The 22,378-nt window shown below is 33.4% G+C and overlaps 3 protein-coding genes across 3 annotated transcripts; all 3 read right to left on the reverse strand.

The window, feature by feature from the left end:
* Positions 1–2,862: 2,862 nt before the first annotated feature.
* Positions 2,863–6,790, reverse strand: LOC105160972 (protein trichome birefringence-like 33). The gene is made up of 7 exons (XM_011078519.1): positions 6,784–6,790; positions 6,368–6,463; positions 5,990–6,206; positions 4,992–5,163; positions 4,019–4,215; positions 3,714–3,872; positions 2,863–3,202 (listed from the first exon to the last, which is right to left on the reverse strand). Exons 1-7 carry the CDS (start codon positions 6,788–6,790, stop codon positions 2,863–2,865), a joined length of 1,188 nt encoding a protein of 395 aa, XP_011076821.1.
* A 531-nt stretch (positions 6,791–7,321) lies between these two features.
* Positions 7,322–10,939, reverse strand: LOC105160849 (protein trichome birefringence-like 33). Its single transcript, XM_011078347.3, has 6 exons — positions 10,562–10,939; positions 10,220–10,433; positions 8,450–8,621; positions 8,135–8,334; positions 7,894–8,052; positions 7,322–7,773 (listed from the first exon to the last, which is right to left on the reverse strand). Exons 1-6 carry the CDS (start codon positions 10,776–10,778, stop codon positions 7,434–7,436), a joined length of 1,302 nt encoding a protein of 433 aa, XP_011076649.1. The 5' UTR covers positions 10,779–10,939; the 3' UTR covers positions 7,322–7,433.
* A 2,940-nt stretch (positions 10,940–13,879) lies between these two features.
* Positions 13,880–21,042, reverse strand: LOC105160850 (autophagy-like protein). The gene is made up of 11 exons (XM_011078348.3): positions 20,616–21,042; positions 20,204–20,246; positions 19,912–19,965; positions 19,236–19,299; positions 17,355–17,411; positions 17,074–17,180; positions 16,952–16,990; positions 16,446–16,534; positions 16,276–16,354; positions 14,531–14,578; positions 13,880–14,424 (listed from the first exon to the last, which is right to left on the reverse strand). The coding sequence occupies exons 1-11, from the start codon at positions 20,807–20,809 to the stop codon at positions 14,344–14,346; spliced, it is 855 nt and encodes a 284-aa protein (XP_011076650.1). The 5' UTR covers positions 20,810–21,042; the 3' UTR covers positions 13,880–14,343.
* Between the last annotated feature and the right edge of the window lie 1,336 nt (positions 21,043–22,378).

Consider the following 22,378-nt stretch of genomic DNA (forward strand, 5'->3'; position numbering starts at 1 on the left):
ACTCATTTTGGCAGAGAATGAGAACAATTGAACAAGTTCAGTAGAATAGCAGGGCCCAAAAAAGAGCAAAAACGGTACGAGAGAAGTCAAAATGAAGATCATTTCAGACTTTGAGGCCTTGTATTTGTAGAGGATGGGGGCAGTTTTGTCATTTAAGAGGCAACAAGTCACACACCAAGCGCGTCTATACCACTGCTGTCCATAAGGGGTCAATTGCTTCATTTGTGATTTTACCATTTTATTTAACACAGACCCTTTTTTTTAAAACATTTGGATTATCACCTAAGAGGTAAAATGCTTTAAACTCATATGTATTCACTATCTACATTTTAACTTCCAACAGTTTTTCAAGTTTTTGATTTTTAGTTTTACATTAAATTACATCGACATTCTATGAAGTTAGATATAATTACAGATACAGGACTCCATGTTCTCTATAAAATTATAAGTTACTCCTTGAGAGGGAGTCAATGCAATGCATTTCAAGAGGTGTTTGTGTAAGAATCTCCCACTAAGAAGATATCAAATTTACAACCTTAAGGGATATATTTATAATTTTGTCAAAAATATAGGGTGTTTGTTTAATTAGACATAACCTAACGATAGTGTCGATGTAACTTGATATTCCGTTTTATTAGAATACATTTCAAATTGAATCCATTTCTTATTAATTAGGTAATAATACATACCAAATGAACTGAACATCAATCTTGTACAGAGTTAAGGTTGTACTTCAATTGATAGAACAAATTCCAAGCATATCTGCATACCACATAACAAACCAACAGTCATGGACAGTATTTTGCTAACCTGGGAATGGAACATCCATCAGGCTGCCACCTCCAATACTGATAGTCCTTTTCAGGCCGGCCGTGTTCTAGGCATGTCGTCTGCGGCTCAAGGTACGGACACTCCCATTCCTCGTACAACGGCCGGCCATAGTCACGTACCCACCGTCCGCTGAATAAATCGCACCCGTTGTTACCTTCTCCAATGGCGAAAGGCAACCTTTCTCTCCTCTTCTCTAGCAACAAGAAAAAAAAAACCAAAATTTATGTTCAATTATACAAAAGGAAAATGTTGTTATTTCATTTGGAGTCTTTAATAATATTTGTGCGAAATATGTTTCATGTTTGCTTAGAAACAAGCACACATATAACTCACCAGGTGTTGATATTTTTTGGCTCGTATCGCTATGTTCGTGATCTTGCACGCGGGAAACATACCAGCTGAAGTCGATGAAGTAGAATACCACGATGGAGAAGATGAAGGCTAGTAAGAGGAAAGGGGAGAGAAGCGTTGCTCGGGAGACGGGTGACGAAGGTGGTGGTTTCGACTTGTCTCCTGATGTTTTCGACATTTGGACTTGTTCACGAATGATTTTTTTCAGGTTTGTGTCGTAACATGTTGTCTTTGTGGGAGATGAAATGTACGTGAATGGAAATGTTAGAGGTGGAGCGAAACTTGACAATCTTGGTAATAAGTTACCTTGTTTGTATAAGGTATTATATGATGGTGCACGATATGATTTGATACAGAGACCAAGATAATAATGAAATGCTGGGAAAAAATCGTATTTTTAGTTCTATAAATTAAGTTTATTTTTAATTTAATCTTATTTGTTATGATTTTCTTAAATTATATTCCATAAGTTAGAAATTCTCTTATTTTTAGTCCTTAAATGACTTTTTCATCCAATAGTTAACGGAAAAGTCACTAGGCCGTCGGTCCAACACGTGTTTGAACTAACAGCCCTGAGTTGTCCGTTAATCATTAGATGAAAAATTCATGTGAAGACTAAAAATGAGAAAATTTCCAACTTATGGAATAGAATGTGATCAGAAAATAAAAAATAAATAAGATTGAATTGAAAAAAAAAATTCTAACATATGACACCAAAAAATGCGATTTCCTACAATGAATATAATGTCATGATTGTTAAACAATTATGGTATCTTATACTTAAAAGTACATTCATTGAAATAACGGATGTCCGGATCTACACAAATTGAGTTAATTAAGGTTGAAAATGTTAATTTTTTTATTATTTTTTTTACTTTTCTAAAAACGATATCGTACATATAACGTGTAGGAGGTGGAATTTTAGTCAGTTTGAATTCATTTTGACAATTAAATTCTGCAATTTAAAAAAAAATAGCATATTAAGAACAATACTTGCTGAAAATTGCAAATTTAGCTGGAATTTGGAACTTGCGAGCATACAAGTCATATTCTAGTCATATTTGCAATTCTCAGTAGATTTTGGTTTAATGTGCCAATTTTTTAAAATTGTTGGACTTAATTGTCTAATTGAATTCCAACGAAATTGGAAGGTAAAATTTTATTTCTAGTCCTGTAACTGTGTGTTGCACTTTTAGTCTTATATTTATCTTTTATAAAAAAAAAAATTGATCATGTCAGTTTCATAATTTTGACATATTTAGTCCCGTAATTACCAAATAATTAAATTAAATCTTATATTTATTTGTATAATACATATTTAATTTTTTAATTTATTAAATACGACATTTATAGTAGTGAACTTGTTGGAGACTAAAAATTGCATATTCACTCCGAATCAAACAAAAGTCTTGTCAAGTAAACACATAAGAATCCTTTTGGGCCGAGAGAAAGACGGTAATTGATACAAAAAGTTTTGCACTTTGCCCCCAACCGTTATTTTTTTTATAAACGATCACCCAATCTTTATTTTTTTTTGCATGTTGTCTATTTTTTACAGTTTTTGGTGAATAAAAAGAGAATATTCCGTTTGCGTGCACACGCAAACGGAATATTCTCTTTTTATTCATCGAGCAAATACAAAAAACCCGTAATACGTAACAAATTCTAGGTTTTTTAGGGTTAGGGATAGAGAAGTTTTGAAAAGAGAAGCTCATTCCAAATATCTTGAAGGCCAGGTAAACACCAGTGAACGCAATCTGCGTAGCTCATCGGATTTGCAAGCTCTTCAGGGGTTAAAGGCTTCCACGGCCTTCTATAAATCGATGTATGTGCATCCTTTCGGTAACTTGAGAGCTGCGTAATGTTCAGAAAAGTAATGGGAACCCTGGATTTGCTTAATACTTCTTCAATCACGTGCATTATGTTTTTCCGACAATCTGATCCCCAGTATGTCGGATCTTCTATCATTCTCGTTTCATTGTAGCAGCTGCCTTTTGGATTGCCTCCCCAATCAATGCTCCTGTAAATCATATACCATACACATTCTAACAAATACACCAATACTCTTATAAGGAATTTTTTTTTTTTTTCGTCCTGTAATTACAGTGGAATGACATTTGGTCCGCCCAATTTAAATTTATAATTAAGGATAATAATTTAAAAAAATAGCAGATTTGTCCAATTTTGCCAAAATAATTCACATGCTTGGACCAAATGTGCTATTTTTTTATTCTAGATTTTTATCCCTAATAACCAATTGAAATTAGAGTGGGCCAAAAACACCCCACCGCAATTACAGTACGAAAAATATATATATTTCTCCCCAATATTTATATATAGTATCTAGAGAAATTCTAATTTGAATTGAATTAAAATTAATTATTTGACAAGTATAATATATTATCGTCATGTGATTGATGTATAATTTTTAAAAAAAAATCAAAATCACATAACAAATGTATCATCCTCTGCGGGTCATCATTGTAGGGCTACTACGTCCTAGTAGAGATATATAGGTTATGCTTACTCACTTTTCATGTGTAGGGGACATGCTCATGAAAAACACTCTTGTCTTCTCCGGATTCATATTTTTCTTCACCCATCTCAACATGCTGTGAATGGCCATCCGATAAGCTTCCTCTGTGGGCAACAGGACAATGTCTTTCTCTTCATCATCAAACGATCCTCGTCTATTTATAAACACACAGAATTCAACCATCACTTCATGCGGATTCATTCTAAGTCATGTTCAAGGAATACATCATTTGTTCTATTTAAGACATGCACAGCATGTATATGTTAAATGGAATAGAAGATGCAACGGAATTTTACTTACAGTATCTTGAATTCCAGGCCGGTCATCCACCACAGGTAAGTGTTGAATACTATTACATCCACTCCTTTCCAGTGCTCCCCATGCTTGTCGATCGACCCTTTTCGTACTATTCTATCACTAATTCTGTGTATGACTGCATCTGAATTCGATTCAAGAAGAAACGGTGCCCAGTAGAACTCCACGGTTGCATTGTAATCCTGAACATTACCAAGAAAAAGGGTTTTAGACAATTGAGCCTGAGGAAAAACCAAAGACAATGGACATATATTTAGATCCTCTGAGAGTGTGAAATTATATTTTTTTTCAACACTTATGAAACTATAGTTACACCTCTAATTTTCCATTTACAACTATATCTATTTCGTTAGTGTTTGAACGAAAAAATGCTAATATCAGCAAAATAGTTATATAAATTTTAAATTTTACCCCTCATTTATCTATTTTATAATTTCTTGGAAAAGAAATTCTAGTAATATTTTTATATTTATATGAAGGTAAATGTACATACATAAAAGCAAAATGGGGAAATGATATTTTTAGTCACATAAATTAGACTCGTTTTAATTTAGTCTCATTTATTATAATTTTATCGTATCCCATCAGTAAGAAATTATCTCATTTTAATTTTCACATGAAGTCACGGGACCATTAGTCCAAACACATGATTGAACTAAAAATGAGAAGATTTAGTTGCGTGACTTCTGCATTAATTATTGGATCGGAAAGTCGCATAAGGACTAAAAATGAGAAAACTTTTAACTTATAGGATACAATGTGAGATTACAAATGGGACTAAAATTGAAAAAGATCCTGCCATATTGGACTAAAAATGCAATAAAATATTATCAATATATTGTCCCCAAAAATAACAATTGATGGATGAAAAAATTAATATATTTTTAATAATTTATATGAAATGTTGAATGTGGTTTAAAATTAAAAGTTCATATTAAGAAGCAATATCAGTTATCACCTTGGCTGTGAAAACAACAGATATACCAAAATTTTCCAGGGATTTATCGTTTTCTGGGATAACCCTATTCAGAAGACAGACCATGGAGAGGAACTGGCCTCGATTCAAAGAGTCGCCCACAAACATCATTCTCTTTCCTCGAAGAGTTTCGAGCATCAATGTCGCATTGAACCTGTCAACAGATTGCAGCAGAAAGAGCGTCGTCATAACATAAGTAACAAATGACCTCCTTATGATGATCACACTAATTTCAGTCCAACTTCAAAATCACCCCTGCTTTTCAATTGATTTTAAATTAGTCCTTCTAATGAATTTTCGGCATTAGTTTCAGGCCGAACTACAGATTCTTCTAGCCAAAATTATATTTTTTTGTCTTGTAACTATGGCCCGTTAGTAATTTTGGTCCAGCAACTTATTTCATTACATGTTCAGTCTTTTTTTAAGAATTTAGTCCTCAACATTTCACTTTTTTTTTTGTCTCTTTTTGATAAATTTAGTTCTGTATTGATCATTTTGATTCCGTTCACACTGGAGTATATCTCATTTTTTGCCCTATAAAGGGAGAATTATGATTTTGGCCCTATACTTAACCACTTATTCGGTCTTGGCCACCAAACTTGTGAGCTTGACAATATTAATCCTCAAACTAACACTTTTTTGACATTTTTGGTCCCTGCCGTTAAATTTTCTGTTAGAACTGACGAGGCAGCATTGGAGAGAAAAAAAACCTCCTTTTTCCCACCTTGGAGTTTGGATGCTTCATGAAAATGGTTAAAAACATCAATTTCCACCATTTTTATTCAAGCTTGAAGGATTAATGTATAGATCCTTACAAAATAATGAAATTTTTTATTAATGTAGATTAGTAATAAATTTAATAAGAATTTACTTGTTGATTAGTCTGATACTGATTTTAACTTCAAATGTTTTATATTTATTGAGTCATTTTCTTGTGATGGGTAGTCAAAGAATCAGTTTGGACAAGACTTTTAGCTAACCTTGGGGTGGAACAGCCATTTGGCTGCCATCTCCAATGCAAATACTCCTTGTCCGGCCGCCCTCGCTCTTCACATCTCCATTGTGGTTCGATATACGGACACTCCCATTCCTCGTACAACGGCCGTCCATTGTCGCGAACCCACCTCCCGCTGAATACATCACATGACTCTCGATGAGCCTCTCCGATGGCGAAAGGCAAGTGTTTTCTTGTCTTTTCTAGCACCCAACAGAGAGTAAGAAACAACAATTTAAAGTGTTTCGATCAGTAACAAACATTATTAGTCCATAACAAACTCTTTTCAGTGTTTTCAACAATGTTGTCTGTACCAAAGTTGATGTTTGATCATGGTCTTAATTAGCACAATCACATAACTCACCGGCTGCTGATACAGTTTGGTTTGTGGGCTTATGATGATCCTCGTGATGTTGTAGGCGATAGATGTAGCAGGTGAAGTCTGCGCGGTAAAATATGGCTACACAGACAAGAGAGCAGAGTAAGAGTAAAGAGGGGAGAAGTGTTTAGATGTAGGAAGAATGTGATGAACTCATCAGTTTGTCTCCTGCAGTTTTCTGCATTCTAATATTTGTTGATGAATGATCTGTAGTTTTTGTGTCATACGATGTTGTTTTGTGGGGGAGGGAATGTGCATGTGTGGATGCTAGAAGCGGAAAATACCTAACAATCTTAAAAAATATACCTGTGATACAATGATACAGATACGATAAGATATGAATACACCGACATTAATAAAACATGAAGTAAATCTAGTGGCATAAAATGACATATATTTACAGCACATCATTCATATACGTTCATTTAAAAAAAGATGTTTATTTACATAAGTTGAAGGTTTTAAATTAAATATTCATATCTTGGATATTATTTCATGCCATTATTAGACCAAAGGGAAAAATTGCATTTTTGGTCCACAATTCACACGTTAAGCAATTTCTTTTGTCTCAATGTTATAGAATTCACCCGATCGGATCTTATGACTTTAAAGCTATGCAATTTTTAACGGAATCAACACATGCTAGTTATACAAATTGGATTTATTCTAAACTATATTGTATCTTTTGTTCCAGTTAACATATACGAGCCACATACACAAAAACGGTATAGATCCCTTCACCCTACCATGCCATTTGACGCGATCTCAACACAAAACTACGTATAGAGAGAATCATTGAGGATTTTGATTACTTTTCTTGCGTTAAATGACACGAGCATGGATGTAGGAACTAATAAGATGTTTGTAGTGGAAGACAAAACAGCCAAGAATTGAAATACCATTCTAGACTATGAGCATCATTTCAGAGCAAAACTGAAGTGAAAAAATCAATATAATGCCTCTTCATTGCAAAATCAATCAGTACATCAATATACAGTATTCCTTTGTTCAGCTATCCAAGTCCCTGAACTCATCCAATTTTTTCCGACACTCAGGGATAGAACAGCTTTGCGAAAAGAAGCTCATTCCAAGTATCTTGAAGGCCAGGTAAGCACCAGTGAACGCAGTCGGCGTAGCTCACAGGATTTGCAAGCTGCTCAGGGGTTAAAGGGCTCCACTGCTTCTTGTAAATCGATGTATGTGCATCCTTTCGGTAACTTGAGAGCTGCGTAATGTTTAGAAACGTAATGGGAACGTTCGATTTGCTGAACACCTCTCCAATAACGCGCATCACGCCTTTCCGACAGTCTGATCCCCAGTATGTCGGATCTTCTATCAATGTTGTTTCATTGTAGCAGTTGCCTCCCGGTTCACCTCCCCAGTCGATGCTCCTGTAAATTATACAACATGTACAGTTTCTTCATGTAATTATGAGATCAAAATTTCAATTTTCTTTATAATTCCTAACATAATTTTGTGGATAATAAGGTAGACAAGTTATGTTTGCTTACTTTCCATGTGAAGGGGACATGCTGGTGAAAAACACTCTTGTTTTCTTGGGATCCATATTTTTCTTAACCCATCTCAACATGCTTTTCATTGCCATACGATAAGCATCCTCTGTCGGCAACTGGACAATCTCTTTCTCTTCATCATCAAAAGATCCTTGCCTGTAATAATCAACAACACACACGTTATCGAATGATCATCAATTTTTCAGAAACAAAAGGGATTGAAGATCCATTTGCTTACAGTATCTTGAATTCCAGGCCTGTCATCCACCACAAGTAAGTGTTGAATACCATTATATCCACTCCTTTCCAATGCTTTCCGTGCTTGTTGATCGACCCTTTTCGCACGATTCTATCGCTTATCCTGTGCACGACTGCATCGTCAGAATTGGATTCCAGGAGAAACGGTGCCCAGTAGAACTCAATCGTCGCGTTGTAGTCCTAAACGTATACGATCAAGCAAGATCATCATCACTATTTATAACATGTCTGTCTCATTCCCACACACACACTAGACACAGTTTACGTAAGATCATGAATGTGAACTCTATCAAACCTTGGCTGTAAAGACAGTTAATGAACCGAATGTTTCCATGGATTTGGCGTTCTCAGGGATCATCTTGTGGAGAAGACAGACCAGCGAAACGTACTGTCCGCGATTGAGAGAATCTCCAACAAACATCATTCTCTTGTCTCGAAGGCTTTCGAGCATTAGTGTTGCATTGAAACTGTCAAAGGATTTAGATAATGTCCGTACTAGAAAGATCAGTGTCAATATTGATCAACACATGTATGCCAATCAAAGATTCTTATGGAGTTCAATTGATATATGTTACAACTCCTGCTAACATCTGATCAATGATCTCATCGACATGTATAAGTGGCGATAATCGCTATTTTTTTTTTTTTTTGGCCTCATTTGAATATATTCGTTGACTTGAATTATTGATGTATTTAAACAATATTTGAATTTGAATATATTAAATGATATAATAATTCTTATACCATTAAAATAAAACACTTTCAAGAAGAGTTACACAAACATTTAATTCTTGGATCATATTTTACTGGAAAAATTACAATTTTGATCACGTAAATATGGAGAGTGACAACTTTAGTCTTACTGAAATTCAATAAGGCAAAAGAATAGCACATTAAGGACGCAATCTATCAAAAATTGCACATACGACCAGAATTTGGGGGTCCTAGCACATGCCAAATTCCGGGTAGATTTGCAATTTTTTCGGACTTTTCCCTCAATGTGTCAATTTCTTTAAATTGTAGGATTTAATTTCTAAATTAAAAATTCCACTAAAACTAAAACTGTCACCTCTATGATTATGAAATTAAAAGTGCAATTTTCCCAATTTTACTTAATAAGATCAAAGTAAAATACGACTGTATAAAAAAAATATTACTATAATTTTATAAAAATATTTTTTTTTCTTTTTCTAATATGCTCAAATTAACTTCTTAGAGCCTCAATATACTTATTGATTTCAATTATTGCAATGAGCAGGTAGAACCGTTGAGCTAACATATTACAACATGGTGGGATCGATGCATGATAGAGTTACTTATGGATTAAAAAACAAAAAGCACACACACTCACACTCTCTCTCTTTCACACACACACACACACAAAACAAGTAATTGCACTTTATCCATTAAAGCCGGTTTGAAGCACGGTTAGCTAAAATCTATTTTAAGAAATAAAGTATTTAATTTCGAGTACCCAAAAATATGAAAATTATAAATTAGAACTAAAAAACTAATCAAGATCTTAATAAATTATACGTATGCGACATTTTCAATAGAAATAATTTAAATTTTACTTCTCAAAGAGATAGAGTTAACAACCTACCGAAAAATAACAGCGTAAATTATATCGATACCCATTGAGATTAAATCTAATTATATAAGCATCTTCCTTAAGATTACAAGTACACCACCTGAGGCATGTTAGTGTAATGGAAGGGGGTGTTTTGTATAAAATTTTGCCACGGAATATGGAGTGTAATTGTAATTACAACTAGACTTGTAATTTTGCAAAGAGCATGAGTTGTTTGTGTAATTAGCCATAAATACAGGGAGTATTCATATAATTTACCCAAAATAAAATGGTCCCAAATAATTTTAAATGTTCAAAAAATAAAAAATAAAAATATTTATATTTCTGGAGAAGAAAATTTTGGGACCACAGTCCAAATCTCCAAAGAATTCAATTCATGAATATCTGATTTTGAAGAGGGATATGCAATTCTGAAGCTAGTAAAATACAAAAGAAATCAATTACAATAATAATAATAATTAATTAATTAATTACCTTGGAAGAGAACAACCATGAGGCTGCCATCTCCAATGCTGATAATCCTTGTCCGGCCGGCCGTGCTCTTGGCATGTCAGCTGCGGCTGAATGTAGGGGCACTCCCACTCCTCGTACAACGGCCGCCCCTCATCCCACACCCACCTCCCCTTAAATATATCGCAACCTTTCTCCCCCTCTCCAATGGCGAAAGCCAACTTTTCTCCTTTCTTCTCTAACAAAATTAGTCACAACAACATTAGTCCATGCACAAAACATACAGAACGGTCGTGAGTCAGATGCGTGTGTGCATATGAATGCACGTCCGATAGAGTATAGACGTGTTAGGTCTAATAAACTCACTGGTTGTCGATAAGGAGCTCTGGCGTAGGTGGGATGGATGATGAGGCTCGAATTGGTCCCCAAAAATGCAACTAAAATCTTCACCGTAGAGTATGGTGACGAAGAAGATGAAGGCCAATAAGGCGACGAGGTAAGGGGAGAGTCGGCCCTTACGGAGAATCGAGGAGGAAGAGGAAGAGGAAGAGGAGAAAGAAGAAGAAGATGGTGGTGGCTTCATTTGTTTGAAGCCAAAGTTTGGTGCAAACTTTTGGTTTGTTAATGAAGTGTTAGGCCATTTGGAGTGGTGTGGTTGAATAAATACAAGTATGATATAGGTAGTAAGAGAGGAGTATTAATTTAAGAATCCTTTGTGTTGTTTCCTTTGCCGATCGTGCGTGTCTATGAAGTGAAACAGAAGATATATTAAAATATAGTGAAGTTTGTTTTGTCCGTAATTTGATTTAATGTTGCTATTTTGAGGGGATTGTGGTTTGGGATGGATCTTGTTTACATTTTGTGAAAATGGCTTCGGCTGGTCATGGTATGGATTTTTTATCACACTTTCGTATTATATATTGGTGTTGCATCAACGAGTGATTTGACAAGTGTTTTTTTAAATTAAAGATTATAATTAAATTATATTATGTAACACGCGATTTAATTTAGGGTAAATTTGAACCATTTTTTTTTAGATTTGACATAATTATAAATACTCTCTCGTTGTTTGAAAACTTACCAATACTCTCATGATTTTAATGACCGTTTAATAATTAGCCCAATCCGTTAGGTTTTCATCCATTTTTTATGGTGGACTGACCAAAATGTCCTTGTGGATTAAAAATTATAATTTTATTTATTTCTTATTTTTTATTTTTTTATGGACTAATTGGATAATATTTTTATAATTTTTAAAAAAATTTCATCCATCCCATTCAAAAAACTTTTTATAAGTTTTAAATTTTTTTAAAAAAAATACAGTAAAAGCAAAGTTGATAATTTCATACATCCATTTAAAGATTACATAATTTCATCAAATATCAGGGGGTATTTGTAATTTTTTAAAAAATGAAGAATATTCGTAATTATGTCAAATTTTAGAGGGGGTCTTTGTAATTTACCTTTTAATTTATTGAAAACAATAAAGTTTTAATTTATGACTAATCTTTTGTGTTTTAGGACTATATAGCAATGATTTCCTCATTAAGGTCAACCATGTAAATAATGCACGAAAACTGAAATTCAAAGACATTGGTTTTCTCAAGAATGTTGAGTACTTTAATTAATATTTGATATGGCAATGTGGTTGGCGAAATTAGGGCTTCATGACATGGAATCAATACGTATGTATTGGTCTATTTTGATAATAATTATTGAGCGTGTATAATAATAATTATTGATTTGTTATATATTAAACATTATAATTTGTACTTTTTAATTGTTGATAATTATAATTTATAATATAATTGTAATTAATTTCTCGAAAAAAAATATTTGGTAAAGTCATTAATTAATTTAATTTTTATTTTTAAGTGTTGGTCATAAAGAAAAGGTTGTATAACATGTATTGCATCCATCATGAGCATATCAAATGGAATAAGAATACAAGGGAAAAAGACTTCTCAATTTTTGATGAACCTGCTCCTTGTTTTTCCTTTTTTTTTTAAATAAAATAATAACATCAAAATATTAATATTTAATTCAATATAATATTAATGATTAATTACTTACAGTCAATAATTAAAAATTTTCTTAATAAAAACATCAAATAATAAAACCCCAATACTCATAGACAGAACGAGATAAATATCTGATAAAATTTAAATTAAAAGACTTAATTTTTACACGACCCAAAATCTCAAATTTTAGGGTATATTACACCGACATGTCTTGAAGTTAGATCTAATTATGTAAACACCTCTTATCTTTTGCAAAAGTATAAATACACCCCTGAAATTGTAGTTGTAATTTCAAATACGTCTCCTATTCAAGGGTGACTTCATCATTTGAAAAACAAGACCACGTAACTGCATAAGAAATAAAGTAAATTACATTGACATCCCCTGAGGTTCTGCCAAATACACATACACACTCTGTTTTTTTCTTGCAAAATTATTGCTACACCACTTGGGAACAGAGGAAAAGTTTACACAAGAACCCCAGAAAGACAAGAGGTGTAGCTGCAATTTTACTAAAAATGAGAACGAAAATGAGTAGAATGATGGTTGAGATCATTTTTGCTTGGCTTGTAAGATAAGATGGTGAATCATTTTCTCTGATGAAATTAAGGAAAAGCAGGTTCTGAAAAAGTGAGGATGTCATGAATATGAATGATTTGTTGAGGTTTAGGTGGAAATAATTGGCCTTCTGGTAATACTTCAACTTCAGTAGTTGGTATGTTTCCCTCAAAAAACTTCACATTTTCTTACATCACCACACCTTAATATATATATACTGGAAATCTAAATCGGTTGAATCTCACTTCATTTTGAATCAAATTCAGAGCAGAAAATCTGGTACCTAACCACATTTGCACCCACGAAATAACCATTCTACAGTGAAATCATTTTATTAAAAACATCCATCCAAGTAAAAGAAAACGTTAACAAGATAAGAGCAAAATCATTAAGAAATCAGACAGCCAACAACTGATTTATATACCAAACCACCTTTATTTAAGCTACCAATGATTTCTGTTTAGGTGCTGGAGCATGGAAAAATGTCTTTCTTCGGTGTCTCTCAACGCTTTCCAAACTGCTACCTCTTAAATGTATATAAAGACGTATTATTATTAAATTAAAGCTACCTTATAAACGGTTAATTATATTTAGATCCTTCTAAATATACGAAATCATATTTTTCTTTTAAAAAATTTAATATTACACTTATAACCCCTCCCTTAAAAATTCTCCATTTACAACTGACCCCCTTCAATTAAGGTTTGAATAGAAAATGCTGACATTAATTAAAAAATATTACATAAATTTTTATTTTTGCCTCTTATTTAGCATTCTCATCTATATTTTTATATTTAAAGATAAATATAACATATATATGGAGTGATGTTAATATCATTATATTTTTTTCTTTATTAAATACAAAATTATTACATGCAAATATTGAATGAAGTGCAAAATTAAAAACTAAAGTAATTCTTTTTCCCAAACGTCAAAATATTTTTCATCCAAACCCTAAGAAAAGAAAAATAAATGTCGACAATGAATTTTCAAATTGGATATAAGTGTAATTTTAAATTTTGAAAAAAATGTAATTTCAAAATTTTTTTGGAAAATGTGTAATTTTACATTTTCAATCGATGTTTAAGTGTAATTAACCCAATCATACAGCAAAATTGAGAATTTAATAAATACACCAATAAATTAGAAATAATTCACATCGCAGAGTCAAAAATTTCGCAACGTCTCTCAGCCCAGAAACAGGGGGTTTTACATCTTTAGGCTATCGTTGCGATTCATCCATGACGATACGAGCACAAGAAGGAATTCCGGGAACTCTGAGCTCATATATGAACACAAACCTAAAATCGGCTAATTGTAAAAGACCCTAATAAGAACGAAGCAATCAAGCAAAGTGTATATGCTTCTACAAAGAATGCGACTAACTTGTGCGAGAATCAAACTGTCGGGTAGATATCTCTCAGACGAGTATCAGAAATCATAGCGAATAACTTTCATCATACAGGGCACTGCTCGTACATGAATTTGGTGCGACGCTCGTAGAGTTTTGATAATGTGTACGTATCTAGTTCAGAGATTTGTCGTTACAGTGATGTGGGACGGTACAGCTCAGAAGTTGACTGGAGAATACGAGCTCCTGTAGCCTTGCGAAGGTCCTCTGAATCTCCGCACTAAAGAAAGGAAGAAACTCTGGCACGGATGGGGAGAGGATAAATGTGAAAATCCCAATCTGTGAAGTATATAGAGTAATAATCAAGTGTTTGAGGGAAAAGGGCGTTTATCGCTACGGAAGTACCTGTATTCTGTGTGGTAAGCTAGCCCAAAACTCCAAGTTCGGAATCACCTGAAAATTGAGGAAAACTATAATTTACTGAAGTAGGAGAAGAATACAACGCTAATTCTTTTCTTCAGACTCGACGAAACGTGTGTTTATTTTCTTCGCAATTTGGAAAAAAGAGGGCGTAGTAAATATGATGATGCTCCCAAGGTATAAATATCATGATGCAACACAGCATATTTGCAGATAATATTTTCCATGCGGAAGGAGAAAGTGGTGCTTACTTTTCTCTCATGTTACGATACAATTTGAAAACAGAAAACTCGATGAAAATATGTAAAATGTTACATTAGAAAATTGAAGAAACCATCCTACTCAATGGAATATGCAGAGCATTAGCACAGTATTTCTCTCCCTCCGACATTAAAATTCTCATGCAATCTAACATCAATCACCAATATGGTGATATAGTGAAATTTGGTAGACAGCAGACAGGCTATGTACGGAAACATTCAAAAAAAGAGACACGGATAAGACACTAACCACTCAAGATTGAAAATGACTCCAATATTCTCTTCAGGACCATGATAACACAATAAACATGAAACAAAGACTTGTAATGAAGGGAACGAACTGTTAAAGCCTTCAGGTTTTAATTTCCAAACGACATAATTGCCAGAAATAAACAGTAAATTTAATTGCATTACTTAATTCATTCCATCAGCAGTTATGCCTACGATGCTCAGATACTCAAATTGGTCCGTTCAGTACTAGATACTCTCCATATACAGATGTGGCTATGATATGGGTAGGACACGTACTGAATACAGCTAAAGGGATGTTTGCAAAAGTTTAACTTTAAGTGCTTAACAGCTTTTTGCTGAAAATAGTTTTGGATTTTACAATTTATACTTTTAAACAACTTAAAATTACACATTTAAGCCAAAAGTTATAAACTTCTCCCCACCAACTTTTGCAGCTTTTTCCCCAAATACTCAAACTTCAATTTTTTCCCATTTTTTACTTTTGTTTACAAACACTACAACAGCTAAACTTACAACTTTTCTACCGCTTATTCCCACCAACGTAGAAGCTACTGCAGAAAAACCCCAAGTATCCATTAAAAGAAAAAAGAAAAAATGGATACACTCTTGATCACCACCAGAGATTCCTGTATGTTTTAGATATATCACCGGATTATTTATGACTTTTTCTAGAAAACTTGGTGCCAAATTCAAAACAAAAAAATAATCTGAAATTTATTTTGAAACCTTTTGTGTAAGTTTTAAAATTTTCAACCTCCATAACATTTTTCTTATCTATTCGTTTTTAATTAAAATACAAAACTATAAAAGAATTAAATTAATTAAAAACTTAAATACATCGTTGGTATTGTATTCCTAGTTCCTACTATATTGACATTGTAATATTTGAAATTTTTTTATTCATAGAATTATTAACAATCCATATAAAAATATGACTTTTTCATAAATAAACAAAACAAAAAATCAATATAGCAAAGTTGAAGTACAATCACTCTGGTATTTGAATCGCAGATGTGAACAAATAAACAAAATGAAAGAAAAATAATCTAGCTAAAGTCTTACAATTAATTATTATTAGTAGTAGTTACTTTTTGGGCCCACAAGCGCAAAACATATTGAGATCTGGATTACTTTTCAGACAAAAAATTGGCTCGACCATGACAACTAAGTGTCTAACAAGATGCATACTTTCATCGAAAGAATAGAGCTTCTACTTACATCTATCCCACGAATATGCAGGAAGTAGTACCGGTAAACTGCACCAGCCAATAAGTAAGCTCCAAAGAGGCATAATATTCTAGCAAGCCAAATCAAACAATATTAATAGATAAGCAATCTTTTACAAAAAGGGTACGAAAAAATAAAGGTTTTAATATAAAAATAATTACATGATCATAAAGGTACCAAACCATCCCAATCCGTTTCCATGGGAGGATATAATCTTCGCACAGCCTAACGGATGCTTCAGCTCGGTGCTCTGTCAGTGGGAAAGAATAATAAACTTGTAAACTAATACTTGAGGCGTGCAAGTACAGGAACTCATTATTTAACAATTAAATTTCTTCCAATAATTCCAATGTACTGGGAAGGATAGAGAACCGGAAATGCACAAGTAACTCATCAATTATACTCTGTGAAACCAAGAAAGAAATTGAAAGCAGTTAACAGTCAATATGAATCATTCAGCCACATCATTAAAATACAAAACATTTCATCACAAAGCCAGCCATCACAATCAAAAAAATAAGGACGAAAGAAACAACAACTATAAAAACAGTAACCGGCTAATTTACAAGTTCACAGGTAGAGAATTTCACAATATTTCACAATTTAAGCTACGATGGATGGGATAGAAAGAGAAGATAATACAACCAAATGAAACTCAAAGACTTACATAATCACAGAACCCAACAGTCTCCAACGTTTGAGGACCCTGCAAGATAAAATTAACCAGTCTGATATGAAGATGAGGAAACCAGAACGATTGCTATATCAAAGTGATGAACAAAATCATACCTGGACTCCATTTGAGTTGCATATAACTGATACAGAGAGTGAACAGTTACGCTTTGAGCCTGTATGTGTCATCTTAACAATGACTCCAGTGTGGGGACTCTTTCTATCTGCACAAAGTTAACCAATGAAAGAAAAACACGTAACTCCCAAAACAGTAGAGGGAGACACATAATTTTGATGCCCAGTAGCAGTCGCCGATGCCAAAATTCTAGACCGTCAAATCACATAATGAGAATGATGTTCCACACTTTCTCTTTTTGGGATTGGTGAGAACAACTTACCATGGACATCAATGACTGTGCTTGAAGGCTGACCAATAGTTGTACAAACAGGATAACCTGCAAAAAACCTTTGATGTAACAACAGGCTAGGCACTTATTCAGAGTAAGCAGTCAGCTTCATTTTTCATTATAGCATATAGATCCCTGCACCAGACACCAGTTAATTCCAGCAATAGAAGTTCTCAAATTGACGGATTATAACAGCAACAGTACATATAACAGGTAGGAGAAACATATATTTATCGTTCTTATGGTTTTAGATAACAGAATAAATTGAATCTTCAAAAACTATAACCAATCTTGTTTTTCCCCTTAGTAGAACATTTTTCCACATCAACTTTTTACAGGGGGGAAAGGATCCTGATTCCTTGAGCTTGTATGGCATCAAGTTCTAATGAGTCCAACTGACCCATACATATGTTTGGTTATCCAATATCTGCTGGGTGCTCTGGTTATGAAGCAGCCTCACAGGGATAACCATGGAAAAAATACGTTCATAGAAAGCCAGTGTGATACACAGAAATCCAAGAATTCTCAGTCCACAATTCCACATCATCCACTTCGCCTGACTAAATCTCCACCTGAAAATAGCAAATCGTCCAAAAGGGTTGCTCTACCATCTTGTTTCTTCATCCATTTACAACAAATAAGATGTTCTTGAAGAAGCCAGTGGAATTCATTGTGACAGATCCAAACTACTGGAAACTAGTAGAAACTTGTGTATAATGAGCAATAAGATGTTGGCAAACTGTGATTACCACTCACCGCCAGACACAGTTGATCTAATTATCCTCTTGGAGATGTAATATCTATGATTCACGTGTACAGTTGCACAGACCATGTCGTAGTGAACTTTTAGAAACGAACTGTAAGTTACTGGCAAGAATAACTGTTCTTATGCCCAAAAAAAAAAGAAAAAGAAAAAAGAAGCCGTCACCAAGTTATTTTCTGTCTTGTTCCCAAAACTACTTCAGAGCACGTTCAAACACCAGGCTTGGCATCTTATACTACAACATGCAGTGTGTACTAAAAGTCAAGATATAAGATGCACTGTTTCTCGATTCAAATTTCTATAAGATGCATATTCTTTTATTCTCCCTAATAAACAAACACATTTTCTTGCTAAATATACAATGGATATTGATAAAACTATGCACAAAATATTGTGAAAATAAAAGTTCCTATACAAACTAATGAACAGTACAAACTACCAACAAATAACCTTTTGCTTATAATATGTCATAGATAAACTAAGAATTAACAAGAAAGGAAGCATCAGATAATTCACACTCAATATGTTCTCCATACTTAAGAAACTTGATATAGCTCCGTCATGTATCTCATACTTATAGATTATCGCTCCAACGAATTTGCTCAATGATTTCAGTTTTTCAGGATATTATGTTTTCACTGGCTAGAATTTATAAGTTTCTGTTCGAAATATTGATCCCAATTTCTAGATCAATGAATCTTATAAAACTATCTAGTAAAGTATTTGTATATCAGTATACCTCCACATGAGGATAAATTAACAATGCTAACATACATGAAGAGGTTATTAGCAACTTTGATATTCTAAATTGGAAAAAGAATTATATTAGCGATCAGACCAATCAGTGTGGTGGTCCCTACTACTAATATTTGGAATCAAACAGAAAATGTAGATTAGTACAGCTTTTTGAACCTTCAGATTTTAAAGATATTGAAAGTGAAGACTAGTATATTGATGGCATCCTTACCGTAAATTATCTCTTTAGTTACAATCCTATTCACATTCAACAGAAAAGTTAAAGATCTCTCCAGTTTTAACAATTTATCTATGTATACTTTGATAATGAGTAGTTCACCTGGATGAATATATAAATATTAAGGAGTATTTACCTTCTACGTTGTTAGACACAAGTGCACTGCAGCCCATACCACAGCGTGAGGAACCACCACAATCCTACAAACGTAAAGAATGCAGAATTCAGCAGCTACTATTCATATTACTAAGATTTCCATTGTCAAATTAAAAAAGTTAACAAGCCTCTAAATCTTTTTGGAAGATATTAAATAAAATAAATTATAGTAGTTCATAATGAGCAATAGGATGACACTCATTTTCAGAACAAGGTGCCAAAATGGACATTTCATCAACTATTAGCTGAGGATTTTCATATTAGTATGTGAGGAAAAGAAAACAAAACAAACAAGATAACACACCTATATTTGCGTTACTGAGGAGTATAAAATAAAGCAACGATTTGAGAGCATTTGAATATTTTAATTGTCCAGGGGGATCCAAATTGACATAAATTGGACCTCGAAATCAAAATGCAAAGTGAGAAAGGTGTGTTCATTAGTTCTAGAACTAATTCCCCCAATTCCATGTGCGCCCAATGATGTCATTATTCGACTCTTACAAGCTACAGTGAAAATTCTCATTCCAAGTACCGGATTCTGTTGGTAAAAAATACCTTGAGCAACAAAAATTGTCATTTTAACATGAAAACAAATAGATAAACGAAACGAAACAAAGATCAAAAAAATGCCACTGCTGTAAGGATGTCCTCACCTTACAGTCAACACACATAGGAGGGTCATGGTTGAATATCATCGAACCGCAAAGCTGCTCCAGAATCAATAACGTAAATTAAACAAACATAACGTATAAACTAAACTAACAATGGTATTAACCGAACGTATCATCAATCAACTCAAAAGGGAATAATTGTTCATCTCGTTTCAGACAAGCAATCATCAACTCCACATGATCTCAAGAATCAATGGACTGTGTACTAAAACATACTGTGACCACTTTCGATAAAAGAAAAAGAAATATAAAATTGTAACCTGATACAGCCAACCTGAAACCAAAGCACAGTCCCATTAGCTGCCACCTTATAAAACCTAAAATCAAAAAGTCACCAAAACAAGAAGAGGAAAGCATCAATACTTGTATGTTTTCTGGAATAAACTCCTTTTTTTTGCTTTCAAGTTAATACTGGTATTCCGGTGAAACAGTACCCCATTCTTGCTCTACATAATTACAAGCATCCATCCATAACCATAAATTCATCTTTTCACCCATATTTTCAACTATGCTGCTATTCATAAATAGATACACATAACTAACATTCAGACACACAGTTTCTGAACTTTCAGAAATCTTGGGACTTCAGGGCCTACGTGGGATCCACGAGCACCACATCAACGGTTGAATCCTCCCGGAACCTCAAAAGAACAAATTTTTAAAGATGCATAGGATTCAGAAATTACCCATCTTCGCTGAGAATTCCGTGAGGAAATTTACGCAGTGGAGAGACCAAGCTGTAGTGGTAAACTTTGTTGCTGTCCTTGAAGCTGAGTTCACACAGCTCGGGCACCGAGTCCCCACTGACTCGGTGGAGAATCGTCACAGCGATTACCAGAACAAGAAACCGTGGGCTGAGATAAATGCTATCAAATTTCATTTCTTCTCCGGAAAATCTCTACAACCCTTTTCAAACCTTGCACATTTTGCACGAACGAATCATTTGCAGAGCTGAATGAATCGTTGAAACCAAGAATTAGCTAAGAAATCGAAACGACGGTGATGTGGATGGTGTAGGCCCTATGTGTCTGAGGAACTCAGGAAGCCCAAGAATCGCTGACCTGAGCCCAATGGTTTGTAGGTCTTGAATTGATATTAGACTTCAAGAAATCAAGAGGGGCCCGAAGATTAAAATTAGGTATCCTGTCTCGATGCTGGATTCTGTCTTTATTTCGTTTGTAAGAAACGGAAATTATTCAATATAAAATTTTTATGTGCATTCCAACACGACGAATTTTAAGTGCAATATAATATTTGTTTTTAGTAAATTACATTTTCTTTTCAAGTTATGTCTATTTATATATTTTATTAGGAAAAAATGCGAACAACCCCCTTGTGATATTGTAAATGAGCAAATTACCCCCTTATGAAAAAATAAATAGCGATTTATCTCCCTATATTTTTTAAAATAGAACAATTTACCTCCCTATGATTTTTAAAATGAAGCAATTTACCTCCATGTATAAAGAGGTAAATTGCTTCATTTTAAAAAGTATAGGGGGATAAATTGCTATATTTTTTTCATAGGGGGTAATATGCTCATTTCAATATCACAGGGAGATATATTGCTATTCACCCTATTTTATTATCTATTTTTTTTATATCAATTTAACTTTGTAAAATTTGCACTTTGACATATATGATCATTTTTCGATCAAATTTTTTTGCCACAAAAACATCCATGCAGTACATGATAGTTAAGACAATGTGGTGTGATGTTTTTGGTATATATGCTATATGTGATATTTTTTCAATAAAAAAAATAATAAATATATATATAACAAAGTACAAATTTCACAAAGTTTAAATGGTATGTCGATGCAAAAAAAAACAAAATATAAAAATAAACATAATTTGGACGGTAAAATATAATTTACTCTAACTTTATTTATTGTTTGGGCATTTTTTTAGTAATAGTTTTTAGAATTTAAAATCATTTGTAATTACATTTTTTGTTTTAAAAAAATATAATTTTACAACTTTTTAATCCAACAGCAAAAAAAATTTCAACTAATTACACATGAAGTCCTCTTCATTCCAACTTCTGCTTCCATAGCTTAGGGGTGTATTAAAAAATCAATACATTCCAATGATCCCTCCTCCATTATTTATTTTTTTCTTTCATATTTCAAAAGTGAGTAGAATGTTACCAAACCTACTACATTGGTCAAGATCCTAACAGATCCTCATAGTTGGCTCGTGGATACCAACAGAGAAGCTTCACTTGTGGCTCTTATCTCTGGAATATTACACGTTGAATCATGCTTCAAGAATAATATTTCTATTCAACTTTTCTCATGGTACGTTGTATGTTTATTAATTGAATTTTGGAAAGATTATAATTTTCCGCTCTATAATAATTATAAATCTAAAATCCCAACAACATTTACATCCCACACCACAACAATCACATCCCACACCACAACAATCACACAAGTAATGTTGTGAT

The sequence above is a fragment of the Sesamum indicum genome, linkage group LG4, assembly GCF_026168435.1.
Source record: "Sesamum indicum cultivar Baizhima isolate 11 linkage group LG4, ASM2616843v1, whole genome shotgun sequence".
Taxonomy (NCBI): Eukaryota; Viridiplantae; Streptophyta; class Magnoliopsida; order Lamiales; family Pedaliaceae; genus Sesamum; species Sesamum indicum.